Source organism: Pinus tabuliformis, chromosome 2_2 (assembly GCF_031772625.1).
Source record: "Pinus tabuliformis cultivar Carrire ecotype Pingquan chromosome 2_2, CPIR1, whole genome shotgun sequence".
NCBI classification, from domain to species: Eukaryota; Viridiplantae; Streptophyta; class Pinopsida; order Pinales; family Pinaceae; genus Pinus; species Pinus tabuliformis.
The window spans coordinates 1,142,171,061-1,142,195,289 of record NC_142300.1 but is presented as its reverse complement, the minus strand read 5'-3'; the positions used below and the strand labels follow the sequence as shown (position 1 = coordinate 1,142,195,289).

Sequence of the window (24,229 nt, the reverse complement as noted above, 5' to 3'; positions counted from 1 at the left end):
TCTAGATGGTCAAGAAATGATCCCAAGATCATTTTTCCAGACACGGTGTACAATTTTGCAGAATACAAGCAACTCTGGTGGGATTTCCTAAATGTCGATGATAAGGTAGGAACCCACTACACCAAATTAAAATTCAGTGCCATTGGCCATTATCAAGGATATCAACAATGTAAGTGGCTCAGAGACTGGTGGAATGATTATGGTGTAAGTAGGACTGCAATGGACCCAGTATGGCATGAAAAATATTGTCAGACCCATTGTAATATATGTAATCATCAAAATATAGAATGTATGCATCCTGCCTACAATACTGTCAAAGAAATGACATAAAGAGAATGGACTACCTACAGGTCATCTCCCTATAATAAATCCCTAGAAGAATAGATGAGAGAACATATGGAGTGGCTTGTATTAACTAAATTCCAATACCAGATTGTACTAGGGAAACCGATGATTGTCCGCAGGATTTACACAAAAGCCTAGGACAAAATGTTGTATAAAAGAGGTAGATTCCCTGATTTAACAGTATTTTGATGGTTCTCATGGGCTTTCCGATAAAAGTATCCATATTGTAAACACAAGTAGCAGCCACAAGGGCTTAATTGTGACCAGATTTCTCATGGGCTTTGCTGTACTAAAGTCTCCACTATGTAAATAATTCATGCACTATTTTCCCGTGGGCTTTTACAAAAAGCATCCATTTTGTCTTGTCGGGTCTATCTTTTTTCATGGGCTTTGATAAAAGAATCCACTATGTTCTGTCAAACCCACTTTCTGTAAGATTTACTTTTCAGACGAGAATCTGCTATCAAATTTTCTTTGGCATTACCCGAAAGCAATAATTCCATCCATCGGATTGGAATCCTTGTGCGGACGTTGCCCTAGCACTATTTGAAAGTTATGATTCCATCTAGATTTGACAGATGGCCTACAGTAATGTTTTCCCCCCCTCTCTCTTCCTATATAATGACGGTAAGGCTCAATGTTGGGGCATTCGCATTTTGAGTCAGTTAGAGTCTTTGTGTGTTTTGAGTCAAGTGCCTCTCCTACTCTGCATCTGCGGACATTCTATCTGATCTGCTTGCAACACGAGAAGAACTTAAGTCCTTAGGTGATTTGGGAGCCTGCGCATCAGTGTGCTGGGCACTAGTGAGAACCTAAAGCGGCCAAATCATTTAGAGAGTCGTCCAGTCTGTAAATGAGTTGTGTCATATTCTGAGGCAGAGCCTATCTATCGCCAGGTAGCCTTCGGTAATGCTTGTTCCTTGAGAACATCATAAAGTCCGATAAATGCGAAGATAGTCTATCTCTGTAAAAAAATCTTTTGTAATTACTTTATCCATTTTGAAATAAAATGAGTACACCATTCTACATTTGAATACCTTATATGTGCTTTAGCATTGTCTACTGCGGTAGTAGTTGCCTCTATGCTTTCATCCGAAGTTTGCATGAAGTTTGCCAAAGGAACCAAGGGACGCCAAGTCCGTTATTAGGCGAGGAAGCTGTTGTTGAGGCCATAAGAGCATGAAAGTTCTGAGTAGGTTCACCACTGGTTCACAAGGAGTTGGCTATCAGAAGCCGAATGAAGCGACGCAGCAGGTAGCAAGCTAGTGACAGGAGCCCCTGCTTAAAATTGGTATCAAAGCCAGTAACGTCTGGTTCTTGAGGTTGGTATTCAAATCTTAATACTCATAAAGAATGGAATCTTTCAGAAAGTCCGTTTCTTTCCGAGAGCTTGAAGAAAGAGATTCAAAGGCTGAAGAAAACCCTTTACGGGAAATGTTTGCTACTAGTTCCAGTAGAGTTTTAAATTCTGCTGAACTCTCATATGAAGAACCCCAGCCTTTGGCCCGATGGGAACTACCAGCTATAGCTCCCTCAGAAGTGTATAGTGACCTTTTAGCTTTTCATTTGATAGCAGCCACTAGAATTAGCATTAAAGAGTCTGTAAGCCAAATACAGGAAAATTTAGATAATATACAGAATATATCTATGTTGAAACCCAAAGAATTATAGGGAGAGGCAAAGAAACTAAAGACAAATTATTTGCATTTGGGATGTATTCGAGTAGGAATCAATGCCTTAACTCATAAAGGCCTAAATACTTTTGTGCTAGCAACTGTCAAAGATATGACACACAATAAGTATACAGATTCCTTAATAGGTAGGATTGTTGCTCCTCTTTCTGATGGCCCAGTCTATTTCGACTGTTACCCAAATTTCTCTATTTTTACCTTTGACAAAACCATAGACCAGATTCTGTAACTCCAAATTCAGACTACTGGTTTTGATATGAAAAAGAAGAGAAATAATATCGCCATCTAGAGCAAAGGTTGTTTCCGTCACACCAATATCCTTTGGCCAGCCATCCGCCATACACCTAGCAGAGACTCAAAGTCAAGCATAGTTGTCCTCATAGATGCCAAGAACTAGAAGATTGAGCATTAGACCATCTGTTGGGAAGACTTGACGTTTCCAAAACACTGGGTTGTAAATAATCCTAAGCCTCTCATTCTGAAAAATATTACCTCCGCTGATATCACAGAAAACCTATCTTCTTCAGTTATTTCTTTTCCCAAAAGATCTACCATTGACTGGAGACGTATAGAGCTAGCCTGTAAACAATCCAAGTATTACAGAGATCCTTCCACTGTAGATACTGCTTGTTCTACTTCATCTTCTTGTAGACATAACTCTTTGTATGAATTAGCCTAGCTTGTAAATTATTGTTCTTTAGAGGTCAAATGCCCAGATTGTCAAGAACAAGTAAATTTGCTCACTCTGGTAGAATATGACATCCATGCAAATCATAATTAAAGGATTGGTATAGCCCCACCTTCCACATCTGTAAATTTGTGCCCAAATCCCAAATGCTCAGACATCCCTTTCTCGCATGAACGAGATGATGATCATGTGTTAATGATGCATGAAATTGTTACTATAGAAGGAGAACATCGAAGGATGACTGAAATGATGTGTTCAATGAGACCAGCCAAGCCCAGATATGGATTGGGATACCTTGAGCAGGCACATGGCTTGATTCCAGATTGCAGATTTCGCCCTATTCCTTCTGACTGCAAAAAGCCTGCAATAATGGAGATACATAATTTTTTCTCTCTTATGGATGGATGCTTGAAATCCGAGATTAGTGCCCAATGGATGAGAGTTATATTCAATTGGGATCTATACACTAATCCTCAAGCTGATGAGTTTGATCAAAATTTTACACCCATAGAGAAGAAGCAGTTTGCTGAAGATTGGAAACAATATATGGAGATAAATAACACTTGGATATCTTTCTATTCATGGTAAGATAATATTGCTCCATTAAATGTCTTTACTGGTTCTACCAGTACTACAGCAAGCAAACATGCATGGACTGCATTAGATGGATCCAAGGTTGAAACTCCTACAACCCTTCCTCCTTACAAAGGAATTGTTATAGGGGAAAATCAAAATGCAGCCAAAGCCATCCCACTGGTGCAGAAAGATGATAATGCTTTAGGCATTGATGGCCACATAGAGAAAGCCAGTGAACAAATAAATTGGACAAATACTGTAGTAAAAGGCTTAGAAATGAATGTTGAAAAATCAGTAGAAGTCAAGGAACAAATTGATACTGTCTAAGTGTCAGTTAATGATGTAAATAGATGTTTGAACAATGTGCAGTTTGAATGTAGTATGATTCGTTCTTATGCTAGAGATTCTTTGAATAAAATAGAAGGAGTCGAAGAAAAGTTAGTTGATCATTTGGATACAACTAAAAAGCTTATAACTGGTTTAACAGACAAAGTCAAAAAGTTGAATCTGTCTAAAATTGAGAAACCAATGCCAAACTTCTTTCTGGTAAAAAGAAGCATAAGAATCCAAGATCCTGTAAAATATGTAGATAAATTTCCAGCATTATTTCCAAAAGAAGTAGCCACATCTTCAGATTCAGAGGCTACAAATAAAATCACTATTGCATCCTTTTTTAAGGATGAAGAATCAGATATAGGGAAAGAACAAAAACAGCAACAAACCCAGATCTTTCCCATATATGAACCTCTTGAACATAGGTTCACCAGATATCTAGCACCTGACATAGAAGGAAAAGGAAAGCTTCCTGAAGCACACACATTTTTTGCAGATTCCCATAGAGAATGGAATATAGATAGCATGAGTGTTGGCCAAATACGCCAAATGATTGACATGATGTATACATAATATAAACTCATGTGTCTCAGGGGGAAATCTGAAATAGATGCTTGTAGGACTATTATTCAGTGTTTTACAAGAACAATCCTTAGATGGTGGGAGACAGAACCATCTCCAAAGCTCATAGAAACAATGGAAGCAGAAGTTATTAAAGATGAGAAAGGAGATGTAATACATAATTCTGATGGCTCAGTTATCAGCAACATGATAGAGGCATTAGCATTAATGATTCTGGAACATTGGTGTGGAAGTGAAACAGAAATTGCTGATAAAAATGAAGTTATTTTGATGAATCTAAAGTGCCATAAAAAGTCCCAATATGAAGACTTCCATAGAGACTAGATGTAGAGAATCTATGAGGTACAAGATTCAAAGAACCTGTTATGGAAACATGTATACCTGGCAGCCCTGCCTTCTAGATTTGTTGATTACATTAGATTGCAAGAAGTCTTCTAATTATCCTTTGAGTCATATACATGGGGAGAGATATATGCTCTCATTAAAAAAACAAAGGGGAATACTAGCTCAAAGGTAAATAATTCTCTGGAAGAACTTTCCAGACTGTCTGACAAGAAATCCATCTGCAGTAAGTATGGATTGGCAGTGGGTGATCCTTTGGTAAAATGAAGGAAGGCTAAGAAAAGAGCCAAAAGAGAGTTTAAAGAATCTTTCTACAAAAACCGAAGAAATTATCCAAAGACTAAAAAGAGATATTTAAAGCCGAGGCAAGGCCAAGCCTCCAGAATAAAAAGAGTGTATTATAAATACATTCCCAGAACACATTATTACAATCCCTCTGACATCCACCTGCACACTAATAAGTAGGAAAAATGGAACAAAATTACTTGTTGGCTATGTGGGAAAACTGGACACACTTCCTCCCGTTGTCCAAGGGTGAATAGTCAAAGCTAAACAAGGGAAATAAATCCCAAATATTTGCCCAAAGAAACAAATAAGTAAAACAAGAATGAGGAAGACCAATCGTGTGCATGAAATGTGGTTCTCATGCTCACAGCACAGAACGTTGCCCGAATGTCACAATTAGAGATATAGCTCAGCAACATCAAATAGAAGAATCTTTTTATGATTCTTCCAGTTCTTCATCTACAGAAGAACTCCATGCTTATATAGAAAAATATTCAAACTCTGGTTCTTAAAAATGTTTATGTTCTGACTCTGACGAATGTGCTTGTCAAATTCAATATAATTCTGATTCTGAATATTTCAGTGAATCCAGTTATGAAGAAGAGGAAAAGCCTAAACCCCGAAAAGAAAAAGACTTTATGGCCACAAAAGAAGAAGAAGAGTTGAAGATCCTGTCCCAGATTTGTGCCATGGAGGATGGAGAGATGAAAAACTGCCTGACTGAAGCTTTTATGGATCAGCTCAAAGAAAAAGCTTCAAATAATTCAGGTAAGAAATCTTTATTTGTTGATGCTTCTTTTGAACGTAACACAAAATCATTTCAAAGGCATCAACAGAAACCTGATAGGGTAAGATCACTTACTCTAGGAGAAGTCAGTCGAGATATTCATAATCTCAAGACATAAATTTCTGCAATAAAAGCTCAAATTGCAAAAATGATAAAAGAAAAACATGTTGCAAAAGAAGAAGATGAAGATCAACCATGGAATACTACTGCATATGGTAGTAACTAAGAAGTTCAAATTGCTGAGGGTATGAAAGATCCAAATTTTGGATTCAGAGATATGACACTATTAACTATCTCATACCAACAACACCATGTTCTGATAAATATCTGCATAATAGGGAAAATGTTTGAAATGATTGCTCTCATTGACTCAGGAGCAGATATTAACATTCTAAATATGAAAAATATTCCAGTAAAATATTGGGTTACTGCAGAAAGAGAAGTGGTAGGTTTGGGTAATAAAAAACTCAGATATGAAGGACCCAAAGCATTTGTTTGTTTTGATAGCTCCTGTATTTATTTGAAATTTGTAGTAGCTAACATTCCAGTAGACTGCATACTTGGTAATGTCTTTCTTGCAGCAGTAGAACCTCATGGGTCACTTAGACTCAAAGGAGGCAAAGCTGGATATTTTATTTCTGTCCCCACTTCCAAAGGGACAAGAAAGAAAATTGAACTTCCATTCATCTCCAATCCCAGAATTTCTACAATGGTACACACCGTGCAAGATCTGGATAGAGCCGAAGCCAGACTAACAGATCTAAAAGATCTGAAATCAACTCTGAGAGTAGAAGAATAGCTTAAATCGCCCTAGGTCAAGACCAGAATTGGAGAATTGAAGAAACAATTAGAGGAAGAATGCTTCTCAGATGAACCTAATGCCTTTTGGCACAGGAATCAGCACACAGTCGAACTCCCTTACAAGGAAAGATATGATGGTAATCCTTGTAAGAGTAGAGCTATCCCAATGAGCCAAGAATACAGAAATCTCTACAAGAAAGAAATTCAGTAGCTCCTCAGTAGAAGATTGATCAGAGAATCTGACAGTCCTTGGAACTGTTATGGGTTCTATGTGAACAAAAGAGTTGAACAAATCAGAGGCATCCCAAGGTTAGTCATCAATTACAAGCCCCTAAATTTAGTCTTAGTTATGACACCTATTCTAGTTATAAATTCCAGTTTGAGATTTTATTAAGAGTGAGTAAAAACAAAGTTCAACTTTAAAACAAAAAAACTGCATAACAACAGGTTTTTGTATCAGTATTTTAAGAAGGTTTCACGAATATTTTATTAGTGTTAAGGATATTTATGGCAAAAAATAGTTATGCTAATTTTATTTTAATTTAAAATTAACTAAAATAAAAATATGAAAAATATTTTAATTATAAAATAATTTATATTTTTTTTTTGCATACATTATTTATTACTATCCCTAGCGTAATGCAGGTATTACACATTTAATAATGTATTACACGTTTAATAATGCATTGAATATGAAATAGTTGTTCGTTGACCAAAAACAATGGTAAATTTGTAATGCTAACTTTGTAAAACAGATTAATTCACTTTTTAATTATATTAAATTTAAAATTTTCTGAATTGTCATTGGTGAAGGGAACTTAAGTCTTATTTAGTAATGATGTCATTGTTGCCAGATGGTTTGTTGTACAACTACCGCTGGATCGTTTACATTACAACTTCACCTCATCCATTGCATAGTACACATCTTGTTTTCCATGTGGCTATAGGTTATTAACTTCACATCGACCATTGCAAGGTACAAATTTTGTTTTCCATATGTGGCTACAAGATAGTTTCCTCATAATGTGCAGTTTGTTTCTTCTTCGTATCACGCTATTTCAAATATGCACCTTGAATTTAAATTGACCCACTTGGGAAAAGTGACTGCAAAACAATAAATTTGGTGCATGTATTACGTCACAAATAACATTTTATGTTATCCCATCTCAAGCAAAGTACATAATGTGTATTTAAGCTTTTCCGTATATAAAAATCCAATTTATTGCTTATAGAGTGACCACATTAGTTTGTGGAATTTGAAGTTCTCCAATCAACTTTCACTAACACCAAAATATATTTTCATTGGTCTGTCTATTTTCATTGCCTCTAGTGTAAAAATATAGAAAAAAACTTCATCTAATCTTCCAAAAAGAAGTGAATTGTGGAAAGTAGACAGCTACTGCAACCAAAAAATAGAGAATCCACGTACTCCACAGAGGGTAGAGATTCATCGCCACTTAAAATATTGCATATTACAACTATGCATATGATGAACCATAAGATTTTGTTGATGTAGGCATGTATAAGATCCATAAGATCCAATATAATATGACATAAGATAGAATATTTGGCTTACCACTAGATTTTACTTTACTACTACAATATTTCTTAATGTAATTGAATATTGATATTTTTATTACTTTATTATTAATATATTTAATATTTAATATTTTTAAATATTTTTGTAATATATAATATGTTTTACATATTTAAGTACAACTTATTTTTTCAATCTCTTGACCAACTATACATACAAATTTTGTTTGGTCCAAACACAAATATACAACATCCCTCATCCTATAAAACAATAAAAATATGCTCTCATATTTAGTGACTCTTCAACCTAAATGTTATATCACACTCTTGGTACTTAAAACATGGTATATATCACATTAATTATTAAAAAATATTGTTTAATTATATGACTCCTGATCATGGAGAGCAAGAAGGGGCATGGAGATTTGTTTATTATCTCAAAATTATAAAAGAAAAAATGTGTAAGGAATTTTAAGTTTTTTAGTTTTTTTTATTAGATATTAATATAATTATAAATTTTAATAATAATGAGATAGAGTTTGATACATTAATTATTAAAAAAATATTTAATTATATGACTCCTAATTATGTAGAACAAGATGAAAAAGATAGAAATATATTACAGATGATGAGAATCATGGAGATTTATTTAAGATTTAATTATTTCAAATTATAGAAAACCATGTAAGATATTTTAAGATTTTTTAAAATATGGAAGCCATTACTCCATATTACTTCTCTGTTCTAACTCGTGATAAATATCTTACTAAATTCATCATCATATTGTAGATTCAAATCCTGATTGCATTTATTTTCGTATTATAAATTCAATCTCACAACATTTATTTTCACCAAACTCTCACAACTTGATTTTTTATTCAATGTGTAAATTCAACCTCACCACATTTATTTTCACCAACCTATCACGCCTTGATTTTTTTATTCAATGTGCAGGTTCTAATAGTATGTACACAAAACCATAAAAACAATGATCTGAAATGCTTGAAAAACCAAACATGTGCACATACGTATTAGTATGATGTAGTAAAGTGCACAAGCAATGGCTAAGAAAATCTTCCTAAATATAAACCTCATAGAACGTATATCTAATATAGAATTTCAAACTCCCCATTCAAGGTCATAGTTACATTACATCAATGAATTTCTGAAATCTCGCTACGTTTCTTTTTTCATCTGGTACATCCAATTTCTATTATTTCCATGATACTCTTAAAAAAATGCTTTTACATTTTCCTTCAAGAGAGGTTGTTGTACATTGAACAATTAATATTCAACCTTCTATTATCCCAATTTTAATTTAATTAAACCATATATACGTTTTAATATTTTAATTATATTTTCTCACATGTTATTTTAATTAATAAAAGTTTTAATTTAATGAGAATTTTTTAGAAAGTTATTGTTTATTTTATTTTATTTTATTTTTGAAAAATTCAATTATAAAATCTTTAATTTAATATTTTTTAACTTGTTTTAAAATTATTTACATCACTAAAATTTAAAAATAAGAAATTTACATTTCAAAAAATAAAAAAGGTTATTTAATCAATTTAAATAATAAAGAAGATTAAGTAAGAGTAGACATTTTATAAGGCATAAGAGATGTTGTTATGTTGTTTGGGTTTTTTAACAATTAAATATTTCTTTAAAATATTAGTTATATTGTTTTATTGATATATTTAGTGTAAGATCTTGGTTATATTGTCAATTTGGTGTCAACTTTACATGTTATTCTTCTTTTTTATATTTAATTTTTATTTTCCATAATTTTGTTAACTGTTTTATTGTTTGTGATATTATTGATTATTATTATAAATCATTTTAAACTTATTTCTAGTAATGGTTTTGTGACATTATCTTTAGTAAAAAATTGGCTCGTAGTTACGTGTATATTTGCGTTGAAATATTATTTTTATATGTTGAATTATAAAAGTTTCTCTATAAATAAAATGATTTAGGGAATTCTAATTGAATAGCTCATATAGAGCAATACTTGCAATGATTTTACAAATGGGGTAGCAAGTTAAATATGTTTGAGTATCAAAAGAACTTCAAATTTAAGTGCACTTGATCCAAAGGAGTATTGAGATGGGTGACTTACCAGGATGTCCTAGTCATAAGGTGCAAGTCCCAAATGTGATGATCAATGCTGCATTATTTATTTTTCTACTTTGAATATCACTTCTTCACCCTTGTGAGCATCCCTCATTCAATCTGTGCTAAAAGGACTGTTCAAAATCATGAGAAATTGATCATTTGCAACTAATATCGATGTACACGGGTCTTAAATTCATGACTTACTCTATGTATATAATCTGAAAAATAACATCTCATATCATTCCAAGTTACTATGATTTTTTTTCTAGTGTAAATTCATGACTTACTCTATGTATATAATCCGAAAAATAATATCTCATATCATTCCAAGTTACTATGATTTTTTTCTAGTGTCTATTTCAAACGAGTGCACCATCTTTGATTTCCATTATATCCTTATTATTTTGTACTTTAATTTAACTATGTTAAACTAAGCCCCTTTTGAAATCTAGGAATTTGTTCATACCTTTCAAGTTCAATTATCAAACTAAGAGGCAAAGAACGCTAACTATGCGGCGTTGTTTAAAAGTTATAATATAATAATATAATATTGGTTTATCATATTATAATAAAAATTATCAGTATATTGTGTTTTAATATTTATTGTTATTTTAATGTGTTATCACTTAGGTTGTCTTTAAGCTCCGGAAAAGGATACGGCCGAGGTAACCACAAACCAACTTTGGAGTGCAGGTTCTAGCCAACCTGCACTCAGAGAGGGCTCTCTCTTTAGATTTAACTTTGTTTGAAAAGGATTTTAGGCTAGTTATTGAGTTCAGGGGTTTTTGTTTTGTTTTTGGTGGGAGGGAAGATGTCTCAAGTAGAGAGGCAAAACATAGTCTGGTAAGTTTCAAACCATTGGGCGTGGAGTCAAGGAGTGGGACTGCTGGTGCGTTTTCTTGGTCACAAGAGAAATAAGGAGCAAGGTAGCTGCTCATGAAACAACACTTAAAGCTTAAAAGGATGGAATGAGGGATAAGAAATGAAAGGCAATAAAGAATCTCTCACTCGGCTTAAAAGGGGGAAGGTGAATGAGCTCTGTCTAGGAGCAATTAAGAATTCCTAGACAACTGTCAAATATGAAGGGATTAGGTGAAACATGAGCCATATGGAATTCATATTCATTACTAACCCAAATGAAAACATACAGAAATAGCAGAAAATGAGCATAGAGGGCGTTTAAACCAATTCTAGACTATTATTTCTTTCTACTATTTTAGACAGTATATCAATGGAAAAACAGAGGTAGGAAAACTTATTGAGACATGTTGCAGCACAAGAATTCCAAATTCACTTCTTCAAAACCATTAGACATAGAGCAGACAGTCTTTCCTCCAAGCCTTTCAGCAGTCTTTGATTACAGAAACATATCAAGTATACAATGCGAGTCTCAACTGAAGACCATCAACCAACCGACCCTTAAAACAATATAGAGGGTGGTATATATAGGGAAGATTTATCCAAAATTTATCTATTGCAGCCGACCTAACAGGTCTTACAGAAAACTGATTGATTTAACCTAATCTTATCCAGAAATAAATGCCAGAAAAATATCTTTGAGTTCTGCTGGGGGCAACTGTAACAAGATGAGTTGACGTCTATCCTGGTGGCTATGTGCTGTTCATCTCTTATAACTGTGCATTTGTCTTTGCATCCTTGTTGTTCGGCGGCATTGAATGCTTCTGACTGTGATTTGAGAGCTAGGACGGGCTTACTATTCTTGTTTTTGACTTTCTGGGGGGCTCATCAGTGTTCAGGTACTTCGAGCCTCTCAAACATCTTTGGCTGATACTCTTTGGCTCTCCTCATTCCTCTGATACTCTTTGGCACTAAATTGATGCTGTTCTGGCGTGCTGTGGGTCTCATTCACAAATTAATGGCCGCTGTTCGGCCTCTGTTTTTTTCAAAACTATTTTCTGCTCCTTCCGGCAAGATTTGTGAAGCAAAATGGGTCATTCGGTGCCTTTCGGGCTTGCTGGGGGCCGCAGAATGAAAAGATTCTCTGAAGATTCCCTATTCAGACCCAAAAACTGCCTCAGAATTGGATTCCGGGGCCCCGAAGTGCAATTTTCGCCTCTGCGCCAAAAACTGATGATGACGTCAGCATGACGTGACATTGTACGGCGGGTGACGTCAGCGATGACGTCAGCATGATGACGTGGCAGGATGATGTCAGCATGATGTCATCATGTACGGACGGTGACGTGGCATGACACGTGGTAAGGGGCCACCCGGGCAGATGACTGGACATGTGACTGGGAAGAGGGGGTGACGTAAATGGTGACTGTGCAGGGGGTGACGTATGCGGTGACTGTGCAGGGGGTGACGTATGCGGTGCCGTCACCGGGCAAGAGGTGGTAAGCGGTATTGTGGCGTACCACCTTTGGGGGAGAGTGGTTTCGTGAGGGGGGCCTCAGCCACAGCCCAGGAGCTGAAGCGTGGCGGGAGTACGGCGGCAATACCGCCCATCTCCCGGACGCTAAAGCTTGGGCAGTTCAGGGATGGGGTGGCCCACCCACCGTTGATCTGCGGGGCGGGCGATCCAACGGTTGGCGGGAGACGCGAGGCGGCGGCGGGTTAGTGGGCGGGGATATTCGCGGGAATATTCCCAAAATATAGCGTGCGGGTGGGTTATGACTTAGGGAAAAGTGGGTTATAGGTTTAATAAGGGCGGGGTTAATATTTTACACGAAAAATTTTGGGTTAGGGGCGATGAAAGGGGGTTTGCGCGCGGTTGAAGTATTTACAGCTAGGACTTAGGGATGAGGGGTAAAACGTGGGTTTTTGAGGGTTTTAGGGCTAGGGGAGAGGTTGTTAGCATGACCAGGTGTCATCTAACCCCTGCTATGACTCGGATGGGCTAAAAACAACCCCAGATGGACTATTTTTCCCCGGACTTTATAAAAATATGGCTAGATTGCCAGGGAGGGGATATTTACATAGGGGAGTTATATGTACATAGCTTTAGTAGGGGAATGGGAAAACTGATAGGGAGTTATATAATACCGTTAGTGGTTAATATGAAGGTGACTAGCAAGTGCTAAGGTCAGGGACCTTAGGCTATATTTGGGGAAAAGAACTTGTAAAGAACTGAGATCCTTGAGTGAAGCAGATCTTCACCAAGGCAACTGATATGGAATATGATGAGACTAAGAGGCTCAAGCAGATCTTGACCTCTTTGGGGAGTTAGTAAGTGACTTGGGAAATTAGAAGAAGGGGGAAGTTAGTGATGTCCAGCTCTGAGCTCCTTTGAATAAAACTGCTTGCACTGATCTGAAAAGATAAAACAGTTTGAAACACAAAATTGATCATCAATCATCATTCTGCGACCACAGCTACCTACCCAGCCTACTCACCTAACATTTTTTTCTTTTTCTTTGTGTGCACTTAGACTTGCAGACCCAGATTTACAATTTTCTTTTGAATTCCTCCTATCTAGATCTACACTTATTTCTGCCAGGGCCTAGATTAAACAGTTGGGTCCCTTTGATTCTCTACCTATCTACAAATATGCCAAGATTAAACTGTTTGGACAGATATTATTCTCTATATTCTAAGACAGGAAATTGAAACCTAGGGAGGCCAGGATTTAGCTGTTTGGCCTTCCCTTTACTGAAAACCTCAAAAAAAATGGAATACAACAGTGGCATTTGGACCAACACACTTTCATGGCTTCTTGTGGAAATATGGAACACTACAGCTTGCAAAGTATGACATATTTGGCATGTAAAAATGTCAATCATGAAAGATGAATACCTGTTGCAGCAGGAGGCTAACAGTGGCGCCACTTGGGGATGGCTTTTCCTTGTGAAAAGCCAAGAACAGCAGATCAGACTGCCTTGTATTCAATTGCTGCTGTATTCTGCAAAATTTGCTTGGCCGGCTGCCTTATTTATCCTACCTACCTACCCTAACCAGCACTTACTTTGTCGTTAGGTGTAATGAAATAGCCAATGCATCCACTTAAGCATTACGAACATGAATGGCTTCTGCTTCTCGTGCTTGTTGTTACTTGAAATGGAGATCTTGCAATCTGATATGGCTTTGTTGATCTTTGAGAAGGTCAGGTAACTGCTGACCTTCTTTGCTGAAATAAGAAACTATACAAAAGGGTCCTGTAGCATATATACAGTATTGCTGGACTGAACTAAAGAACTGTACAAAATTTTGGGATAGCTATCATGCTTTAGAATTGGGGGATCATCAACCACTTGATACTGTGGTTCACAGCCTGCTAGCAGAGAAGAGCAGTGTTTTACCTCATCACACAGCTTACCATCAGATGAATTCTGCAAAACATGGGATGGTACCTGTAATTCTTTGAAAGCTGGCTCAGATGGCACTTGACAGATTTGCGCTGACTGTTCTTTTTCTTCTTCAAATATCTCAGATGGCTGAAAACCCAATGGCAGGGAATCCAATTGGATTTTTTGGTCACATGATACTGCTTCTGAGTCTTCCTCAATCTGACATTCACTGGCACTTTGGGGCTGCAAATCTAGTGGTGATGCTTTAGGAGCAGGGCCTGGATTTTCCTCTAGCTGATCAGTAACAGAATATGGTGACACTTGATTGTTAACGGCATGATAATTATCCCTAATAAACTGAAAAGACTTGAAACAAAATGGTAAAGCTCCTTCACTGAATTTAAAATTTTCTGCCTTTTCCTCCCTTTCTTCATAGCTGAAATGGGCATGTTGATCATTGTTTTCAGGCAGCTGATCCTGAACTGTGCTCTCTGCAAAAATAAGATGTGACTCTTCTGCAAGACTGATTTGGTCGTTAGGCTCACAGTCATCATCATACTGATCATATTTGGGCAGACAGTTGAAAGAAGAGAAGCTATTATATTCATACATTATATCAGGAGACTGCTCCATCATGTATGGCGGTATGAATATGTCATCTGTTTTGTAGGTGGTTTGTTTGTGAATATCATTACCTTCCTTTTGCAAAACAGATATGTTCTGGCGCTCTAAACATTCAACTTCTATTGTGCACATCTGCTTTAATTCCTCTGCTTTCTCTAAAAAGATGTCAAGTCCATCCTCTTTTTCTGCTTTCAACTTCTCCTCCCTAACTTTCAGATTAACCTCTACATCTACTGCCATGTTCTGCATCTATTGCATAGTAGAGGGGCTCCTTTCTCTCAGATGAAATTCCATTTTTGGATCAAATGCTGCTGGATAATGTAATAGGGCCAAATCAGGGGGAGTTCTTATATTCAATGGTATCGAATGATAAACTTGATTGAATCGGTCAGAAAACTGTTGAACAGATTGATTTGGAATTCTTTTTAACTGATTATATTCTTCTATGAGCACGAAGAAATTGACTTTGATCATCCATCTATCAAGGAAGAGTTTGAATAATTGCTGGAGATTTGAGATGCTTGCCTCAGGCAATGCTTTAAACCAAGTCCTAACTTCACTTTGCAAAGAAAGGGCAAACAGCCTAACACTAACACCCTCATCCTCCACTTCAAAAATGTTCAAATAATCTTCAAAGGCCTGAATATGCTTTTGAGCGGTAACTCCACTCTCTCCATCAAATATTGGGAGATACATGGGATGATTTTTGGGCAAAGGATTAAGCACGGGAGGTAGAATGAGTGGTTTATATCTATCAGGAACTTTACGAGGCACGGGATTGTGCACAGGGACTAAATGACTGGGTTTGGTATGAACAGGGATAAGATGATTTGTTTTGACAGTAGTGTCCTCCTTGACTACAAGGTGAGCATTAGCAGCATTCAAAGAATGCTGTTCGGATGTGCAAGGAGGGCTTTCTTCAACATTTTCTACGGGAAAAACATAAAAGTCAAGTTCAAACAATATGTACAACAAAACTTTATGGAGGAGAAAGAACACGACCTCTTGGATAATAATCCAGGTCAAAATCCTGATCTGCTCATAAATTTCTTTTGGGTTCATTTCTCCAGTGGAGTCTTTATTATGAGGATGATGTGGAGTTGCCAGGTGGACAAATCATTTTTGAGGTGTCTGATCTATGTCCACCATCAAAGACCAGAACATAAACTTTGGAAAAGTAGTTCTGAAGGTCTAGGTCTTCCTAGTGGAGCTTTCCAACTTTCTTTGTGAAACTATCTGAGGAAGGTCCCCAGTGGAGTCGCCATTATGTTATCACTCAGGTTGTCCTTAAGCTCCAGAAAAGGATACGGCCGAGGTAACCACAGACCAACTTTGGACTGCAGGTTCTAGCCAACCTGCACTCAGAGAGGGCTCTCTCTTTAGATTTAACTTTGTTTGAAAAGGATTTTAGGCTAGTTATTGAGTTTAGGGGTTTTTGTTTTGTTTTTGGTGGGAGGGAAGATGTCTCAAGTAGAGAGGCAAAACATAGTTTGGTAAGTTTCAAACCATTGGGCGTGGAGTCAAGGAGTGGGACTGCTGGTGCGTTTTCTTGGTCACAAGAGAAATAAGGAGCAAGGTAGCTGCTCATGAAACAACACTTAAAGCTTAAAAGGATGGAATGAGGGATAAGGAATGAGAGGCAATAAAGAATCTCTCACTCGACTTAAAAGGGGGAAGGTGAATGAGCTCTGTCTAGGAGCAATTAAGAATTCCTAGACAACTGTCAAATATGAAGGGATTAGGGGAAACATGAGCCATATGGAATTCATATTCATTACTAACCCAGATGAAAACATAAAGAAATAGCAGAAAATGAGCATAGAGGGTGTTTAAACCAATTCTAGACTATTCTTTCTTTCTACTATTTTAGACGGTATATCAATGGAAAAACAGAGGTAGGAAAACTTATTGAGTCATGTTGCAGCACAAGAATTCCAAATTCACTTCTTCAAAACCATTAGACACAGAGCAGACAGTCTTTCCTCCAAGCCTTTCAGTAGTCTTTGATTATAGAAACATATCAAGTATACAGTGCGAGTCTCAACTGAAGACCATCAACCAACCGACCCTTAAAACAATACAGAGGGTGGTATATATAGGGAAGATTTATCCAAAATTTATCTATTGCAGCCGACCTAACAGGTCTGACAGAAAACTGATTGCTTTAACCTAATCTTATCCAGAAATAAATGCCAGAAAAATATCTTTGAGCTATGCTGGGGGCAGCTGTAACAAGATGAGTTGACGTCTGTCCTGGTGGCTGTGTGTTGTTCATCTCTTATAACTGTGCATTGGTCTTTGTACCCTTGCTGTTCGGCGGCATTGAATGCTTCTGACTGTGATTTGAGAGCTAGGACGGGCTTACTCTTCTTGTTTTTGACTTTTTGGGGGGCTCATCACTGTTCAGGTACTTCGAGCCCCTAAAAAATCTTCGGCTGATACTCTTTGGCTCTCCTCCTTCCTTTGATACTCTTTGGCACTAAATTGATGCTGTTCTAGCGTGCTGTGGGTCTCATTCACAAATTAATGGCCGCTGTTCAGCCTCTATTTTTTTCAAAACTGTTTTCTGCTCCTTCCGGCAAGCTTTGTGAAGAAAAATGGGTCAATCGATGCCTTTCGGGCTTGCTGGGGGCCGCAGAATGAAAATATTTTCTGAAGATTCCCCATTCATGCCCAAAACCTGCCTCAGAATTGGATTCCGGGGCCCCGAAGTGCGATTTTCGCCTCTGCGCCAAAAACTGATGATGACGTCAGCATGACGTGACATTGTACGGCGGGTGACGTCAGCGATGATGTCAACATGATGACGTGGCGGGATGACGTCAACATGACGTCATCATGTACGGACGGTGACGTGGCATGACACATGGCAAGGGGCCACGCAGGCAGATGACTGGACATGTGACTGGGCAGAGGGGGGTGACGTAAGCGGTGACTGTGCAGGGGGTGACGTATGCGGTGACTGTGCAGGGGGTGACGTATGCGGTGACGTCACCGGGCAGGAGGCGGTAAGCGGTATTGTGGCGCACCACCTTTGGGGGAGAGTGGTTTCGTGAGGGGGGCCTCCGCCACAGCCCAGGAGCTGACGCGTGGCGGGAGTACGGCGGCAATACCGCCCATCTCCCAGACACTAAAGCTCGGGCGGTCCAAGGACGGGGCGGCCCACCCACTGTTGATCTGTGGGGCGAGCGATCCAACGGTTGGCGGGAGACGCGAGGCAGCGGCGGGTTAGTGGGCAGGGATATTTGCAGGAATATTCCCATTTTTAGATATAGCGCATGGGTGGGTTATGACTTAGGGAAAAGTGGGTTATAGGTTTAATAAGGGCGGGGTTAATATTTTACACGAAAAACTTTGGGTTAGAGGCGGCGAAAGGGGGTTTGCGCGCGGTTGAAGTATTTACAGCTGGGACTTAGGGATGAGGGGTAACACGTGGGTTTTTGAGGGTTTTAGGGCTAGGGGAGAGGTTGTTAGCATGACCAGGTGTCATCTAACCCCTGCTATGACTCGGATGGGCTAAAAACAGCCCCAGATGGACTATTTTTCCCCGGACTTTATAAAAATATGGCTATATTGCCAGGGAGGGGATATTTACATAGGGGAGTTATATGTACATAGCTTTAGTAGGGGAATGGGAAAACTGATAGGGAGTTATATAATACCGTTAGTGGTTAATATGAAGGTGACTAGCAAGCGCTAAGGTCAGGGACCTTAGGCTATATTTGGGGAAAAGAACTTGTAAAGAACTGAGATCCTTGAGTGAAGCAGATCTTCACCAAGGCAACTGATATGGAATATGATGAGACTAAGAGGCTCAAGCAGATCTTGACCTCTTTGCAAAGTTAGTAAGTGACTTGGGAAATTAGAAGAAGGGGGAAGTTAGTGATGTCCAGCTCTGAGCTCCTTTGAATAAAATTGCCTGCACTGATCTAAAAAGATAAAACAGTTTGAAACACAAAATTGATCATCAATCATCATTCTGCAACCACAGCTACCTACCTAGCCTACTCACCTAACATTTTTTTCTTTTTCTTTGGGTGCACTTAGACTTGTAGACCCAGATTTACAATTTTCTTTTGAATTCCTCCTATCTAGATTTACACTTATTTCTGCCAGGGCCCAGATTAAACAGTTGGGTCCCTTTGATTCTCTTTCTATCTACAAATTTGCCAAGATTAAACTGTTTGGACAGATATTATTCTCTATATTCTAAGACAAGAAATTGAAACCTAGGGAGGCCAGGATTTAGCTGTTTGGCCTTCTCTTTACTGAAAACCTAAAAAAAAATGGAATACAACAGTGGCATTTGGACCAGCACACTTTCATGCCTTCTTGTGGAAATATGGAACACTGTAACTTGCAAAGTATGACATATTTGGCATGTAAAAATGTCAATCATGAAAGATGAATACCTGCTGCAGTAGGAGGCTAACATAATGTTTACCAACTATTTAGTTTGTGATTGTATATACTAATAACATCTCTTTTAAGAACCAACCTCTATTTGAATATAACATGTGAGAATACAGATTAGATAACTCTAAAAAAAATCAATTAAACTTATATCCAAAAAGTTACCAAGGAGCATGGCTAAAGGGACATGAATAAAAAAACAAGCTTAGAGACATGATCCTAAAGGCATATGAAAAGTACCTAATTAGGGAGAGGTAATGTATTATTTTCCTTTGTTAAGTTTTTACTTCATAAGTTTATATTTGATGATAATTAGATTTTGTAGATTTTGTGCACCAAATCTCTAGACGCATAGAAAATGGATTCTAGTAGGATGCTAGCATGCCAAATGTTGATATCATGGACGACAGGTTTTTTAAAAGCTTTGACTACCAGTGACACAAATAGAAGGTTCAGCCGCTTAATTATTCCAACTCATTCAGCCCAAACATGTCTGGAATTCTTCACTTCATTGCAAAAGCGAGATATCACTGAAGGCAACGGATGCAGGATTTCGATAGTTGATATGGATGGTGATGGCAATGGAAATATTGGAGGGCCAAGAATTGGACTGACGTTCAAGCGATGGAGAAGCAGCGGATCTTTTGTGTTGATCGAGGGTTGGACGGATTACGTGGCAAGCAAGAATTTGAGGGAAGGCGATGTTGTCATATTCTGGTGGGATTCTGCCCATTCTACGTTTTGCATCGCTTACCAGAGAACACAGGCCGAAGCTGTTGCTTGATACAGCCAGCTGTTCTGTCAGCAAACTGATCTCCCAAGGGATTTTTTTTTTTTAAAAAAATCCAAAATGTGAATTTAAGTATTGCATGACTTAAATTTAACGACCAGCGATTGCATGACTCATCAAGTATTTGTTTAAATTTAACTTTTGCATGACCAGTGAATTAACTCTGGTTCTATTGCTGCAATTTTTAATATTGGTTATAAAAGGAGTTGTTTTTAATATAGTTTTTTTTTTGGATTTTTTGATGCTTCAAATTTTAAGTGAAATCTTAATTTGTGTCAGTTAAATTGTTTATCCATTTTTAATATTTGTTATAAAAGGAATTGTTTTTAATGTAGTTTTTTGGATTTTTTTTGATGTCCCAAATTTAAAGTGCAATTTTGATTTGTATTATTTAAATTGGTTTTTTGATTCTATATATAAATTCCAAAAAAAACTCTGAAGCACTTCTATTATACAAAAGTTACTCATCAAACTTATGATTTCAAGATTTTAAAAAAAATTAAACAGAAAACACTCCCATGTCTGGATTCCATGAGCCATGTCGTTGCATCTCATCTCACCGACGATCTATGGCCTCCATTTAATGATGTATCTCGGATTCAATGGCATTTCTATGATTACAAGTGAAATCCATGTGGAATTTGATGATATTGAGGTGATTAATGGGCAAAAATTAGCTGTGTGTATTTATTTTTTTCCCTTCCTTATATAAAGTTGGGATATAAGCGAGCCCTATTGGGGAAATGTCCTTTTGGAAGAATTGTTTGGATGTTTAAAAGTGGTTAGAATTTTGATTAAAAAAATTTAAAAAGTTTTACATTAATAGAGTTTGAATTATGTTTTTGTTCATCAATTACCTTTAAAGCACCCAAAACTTTGTAATTTAACAATTATAATTTAGATTTTATGAAAATCTAAGGGGAATTTTCATAATTTTAAACAAAAGCAATCGAGTCAAACTACCTAGAAACAAGTGGTTAACAAATATTAGATTTGAATTTGAATCTAATTCAGAGTTGACTTGTGTGTATGACTTTGAATCTAATTCAAAGCAGACTGCACCATGTCTGCTTAACTTGTGTGAATGACTTTGAATCAAATTTAAATTTGATTTAAAACCTTATTTCTATGAATATGGGCGGTCGTGGATGATGTTATATATGCATGAGATATGATGTATTATTATAGTTATACGTGTGTTTATTTAGGGAAATAATAAATAAGTTTTAGAATTTTAGTTTAATTATTAAATGGATAGTATAAATTTAATTTTTATATAATATTTTCATAATTTTTAATAAATATATAAATTTTTTAATATGATTTATTGTTTTTAGGATATGGTATTGACAAATTATAGTATTGAATCATGGTATTGTAACAAATCTTTTTTTTTTTATTATGAATCTTGTTCCATATTTTATATATATGTTTAATTTACATATAAATCTCTTTTATAGTTAATAATAATTATAAAATTCTAAAATAAATTTATGAGTTAGTTAGTTTTATAATTATTTATTTATTTATTTTAGCAATGAGATGTATCATAAAATAAGTGTTTAGATTCTTATTATAGATTGACGGATATTGATGCCTGCCAACTATTTAATTTATATAATTGCACTAGTTGTATTTGTTAGAAAAATAGAGAGAACACATTATGACACACACAAATCATTTGATACATTTATTCATCACAACAATTACAAATATATAAGACATATGTAATATTCCCTTTCTTTATCTAGTCAAAATGAACAAGAACATGTCCATGGTATTTACTGTGGTATTTTCTTATGGTATGAGCCCATGGTATTTTCCTTGGGGAAAATAATAAAATAGACTATTTAGAGAGTCCATCAAGCCTATAACAGGGGATAGAAGCTAACCATTTGGATCATTGGAGTTTATTTATATTGTTCTATTTTTCTTGAGAACTTGGCCTCTCCTGCACTAGTTTGATCCAAGCGACGTCTGGCTCGAGTTCGATCCCATGGACGAAAACCCCCTAGCTGTTATTTTGTCTGGTGGATCCATCTAGGGTCCATGATCATGCTTCAATGCATTTGTCTTCTCTTTTAATAAGTAGTCGTGCATGCCATTATAGGGGCTTGAAATTTCTTGTATGGACATGTACCCTTTCCTTTAGTTATTAATATAAATAAAAGTTGCATTTCCAAATCCCATTGCATTTAGTATTTTGTTTGCAATTATTTTTAACTAGAACACTTAGATGTGCCATATTTTGATTATTTTGTTGTTTGGGATATTACAATGGCATCAAAGTTTTGCATGCTACCAGCGTGAGGATTTTATTGGCAAATTCTAAATTATTTGCAAGTTTATTTGGACGTTTTGATGCAGGGAACTTTGGTGGAATTTATTTCCAGATTGGGGGTCGAATTTCAGGAGGATGTGTTCATTCCCTTAGAAGGTAGAGAATCTTCTCTAATTGGGTCAAGAGCAATTCCTCCTAGGAGGCTGAGACTGAATTTCTCACATATTGAGAGGACGAGTCTGTCTAATTTCTAGAGGCCAAGATGTAGCATTACGAGCAAAGATTGAGGTCAAATTTAGGGAACTGAAAATGTTTATTGACAGAATTGTAGATAAGATTGAGGTCAAATTTATGGAACTGAGAATATTTATTGACAGAGGCTGAATTTCTCACATATTGGGACGGCGAGTCTGTCTAATTTTTGGGAGGATGAGTCTGTCTAATTTTTAGAGGCCAAGATGCAACATTATCACCAAAGATTGAGGCCAAATTTAGGGAATTGAGAATGTTTATTGACAAAATTGTAGATCAGATTTTTAGAGGCCAAGATGCAGCATTATCACCGTAGATAAGTTTTTTAGAGGCCATGATGCAGCGTTATCACCAAAAATTGATGTCAAATTTAGGGAACTGAGAATGTTTATTGACAGAACTTTAGATTGATTTCATTGGAGCTACAGGTGGCCTCTTTGGCCAAATTTAGGGAATTGAGAAGACAGAACTGAGAATGTTTATTGACAGAATTGTAGATTGATTTCAGTGGAGCTACAAGTGGCCAAATTGTATAATTTTAGAGGGAAAAAAACTGAGAATGTTTATTGACAGAACTGTAGATTGATTTCATTGGAGCCACAAGAGGCCATATTGTATAATTCTAGAGGGAATAGAACTCAGAATGTTTATTGACAAAACTGTAGATTGATTTCATTGGAGCTACAAGAGACCAAATTGTATAATTTTAGAGGGAACAGAACTGAGAATGTTCATTGACAGAGCTGTAGATTGATTTCATTGGAACTATAACTGCGAATGTTTATTGACAGAACTATAGATTGATTTCATTGGAGCTACAAGAAGCCAAATTGTATTGACAGAACTGTAGATTGATTTCATTGGAGCTACAAGTAGCCAAATTGTATAATTTTAAAGGGAACAAAACTGAAGATGTTTATTTTCAGAACTGTAGATTGATTTCATTGGAGCTACAAGAGGCCAAATTAGGCAATTATACTAGGCAAATTGTATAATTTTGGAGGGAGGTGAAATGTATTTACAGTGTTTAATATCTCACTAGGGTACAATCTCTATCAGGAATGCAATATCTCACTATGCTACAATCTCTATCAGGAATGAAATTTTCATGCAGATGGAAGCAAGAATACATAATTGTCAACGCCAGTTAGATTGAATTTAGTAATCAGAGCTGGTAGGATTCGAACGGTAAATCTCTTCTAAAAGAATGGATTTAGAATTCTAGCTAGAGCCATTTGGACTAGGATTTAATAAGGATGCAACACAGTAGTTCCAGCCAATCTAGACAACAAAGATAAGGACGCAACACAGTTCGAGGTCCGTCCAGTGGGTGCAGAGGAGCTTGAGCGCATCATTGTTGTGGGTGAAAAACGTCTATTCAGCTCGTTGCGTGGCCAAGGGAGATTTGACTTAATTTCCCCACATTCTGGACCAACTGCTTATGGAGTGATATGGTACAGCAATTATGCATTGACAATTAAATTCATGTATGTTGTGGAATTTCCCCTTCAACTATTACAGACAGTGCGAGATCGCGA

General features: G+C 36.7%; 1 protein-coding gene across 1 annotated transcript; it reads left to right on the top strand.

Moving 5' to 3' along the window:
• The first annotated feature begins 19,726 nt into the window (after nucleotides 1-19,726).
• Nucleotides 19,727-20,152, top strand: LOC149197428 (B3 domain-containing protein Os02g0764100-like). The gene has a single exon (XM_089408685.1). It carries the CDS (start codon nucleotides 19,727-19,729, stop codon nucleotides 20,150-20,152), a length of 426 nt encoding a protein of 141 aa, XP_089264811.1.
• Nucleotides 20,153-24,229: the final 4,077 nt, after the last annotated feature.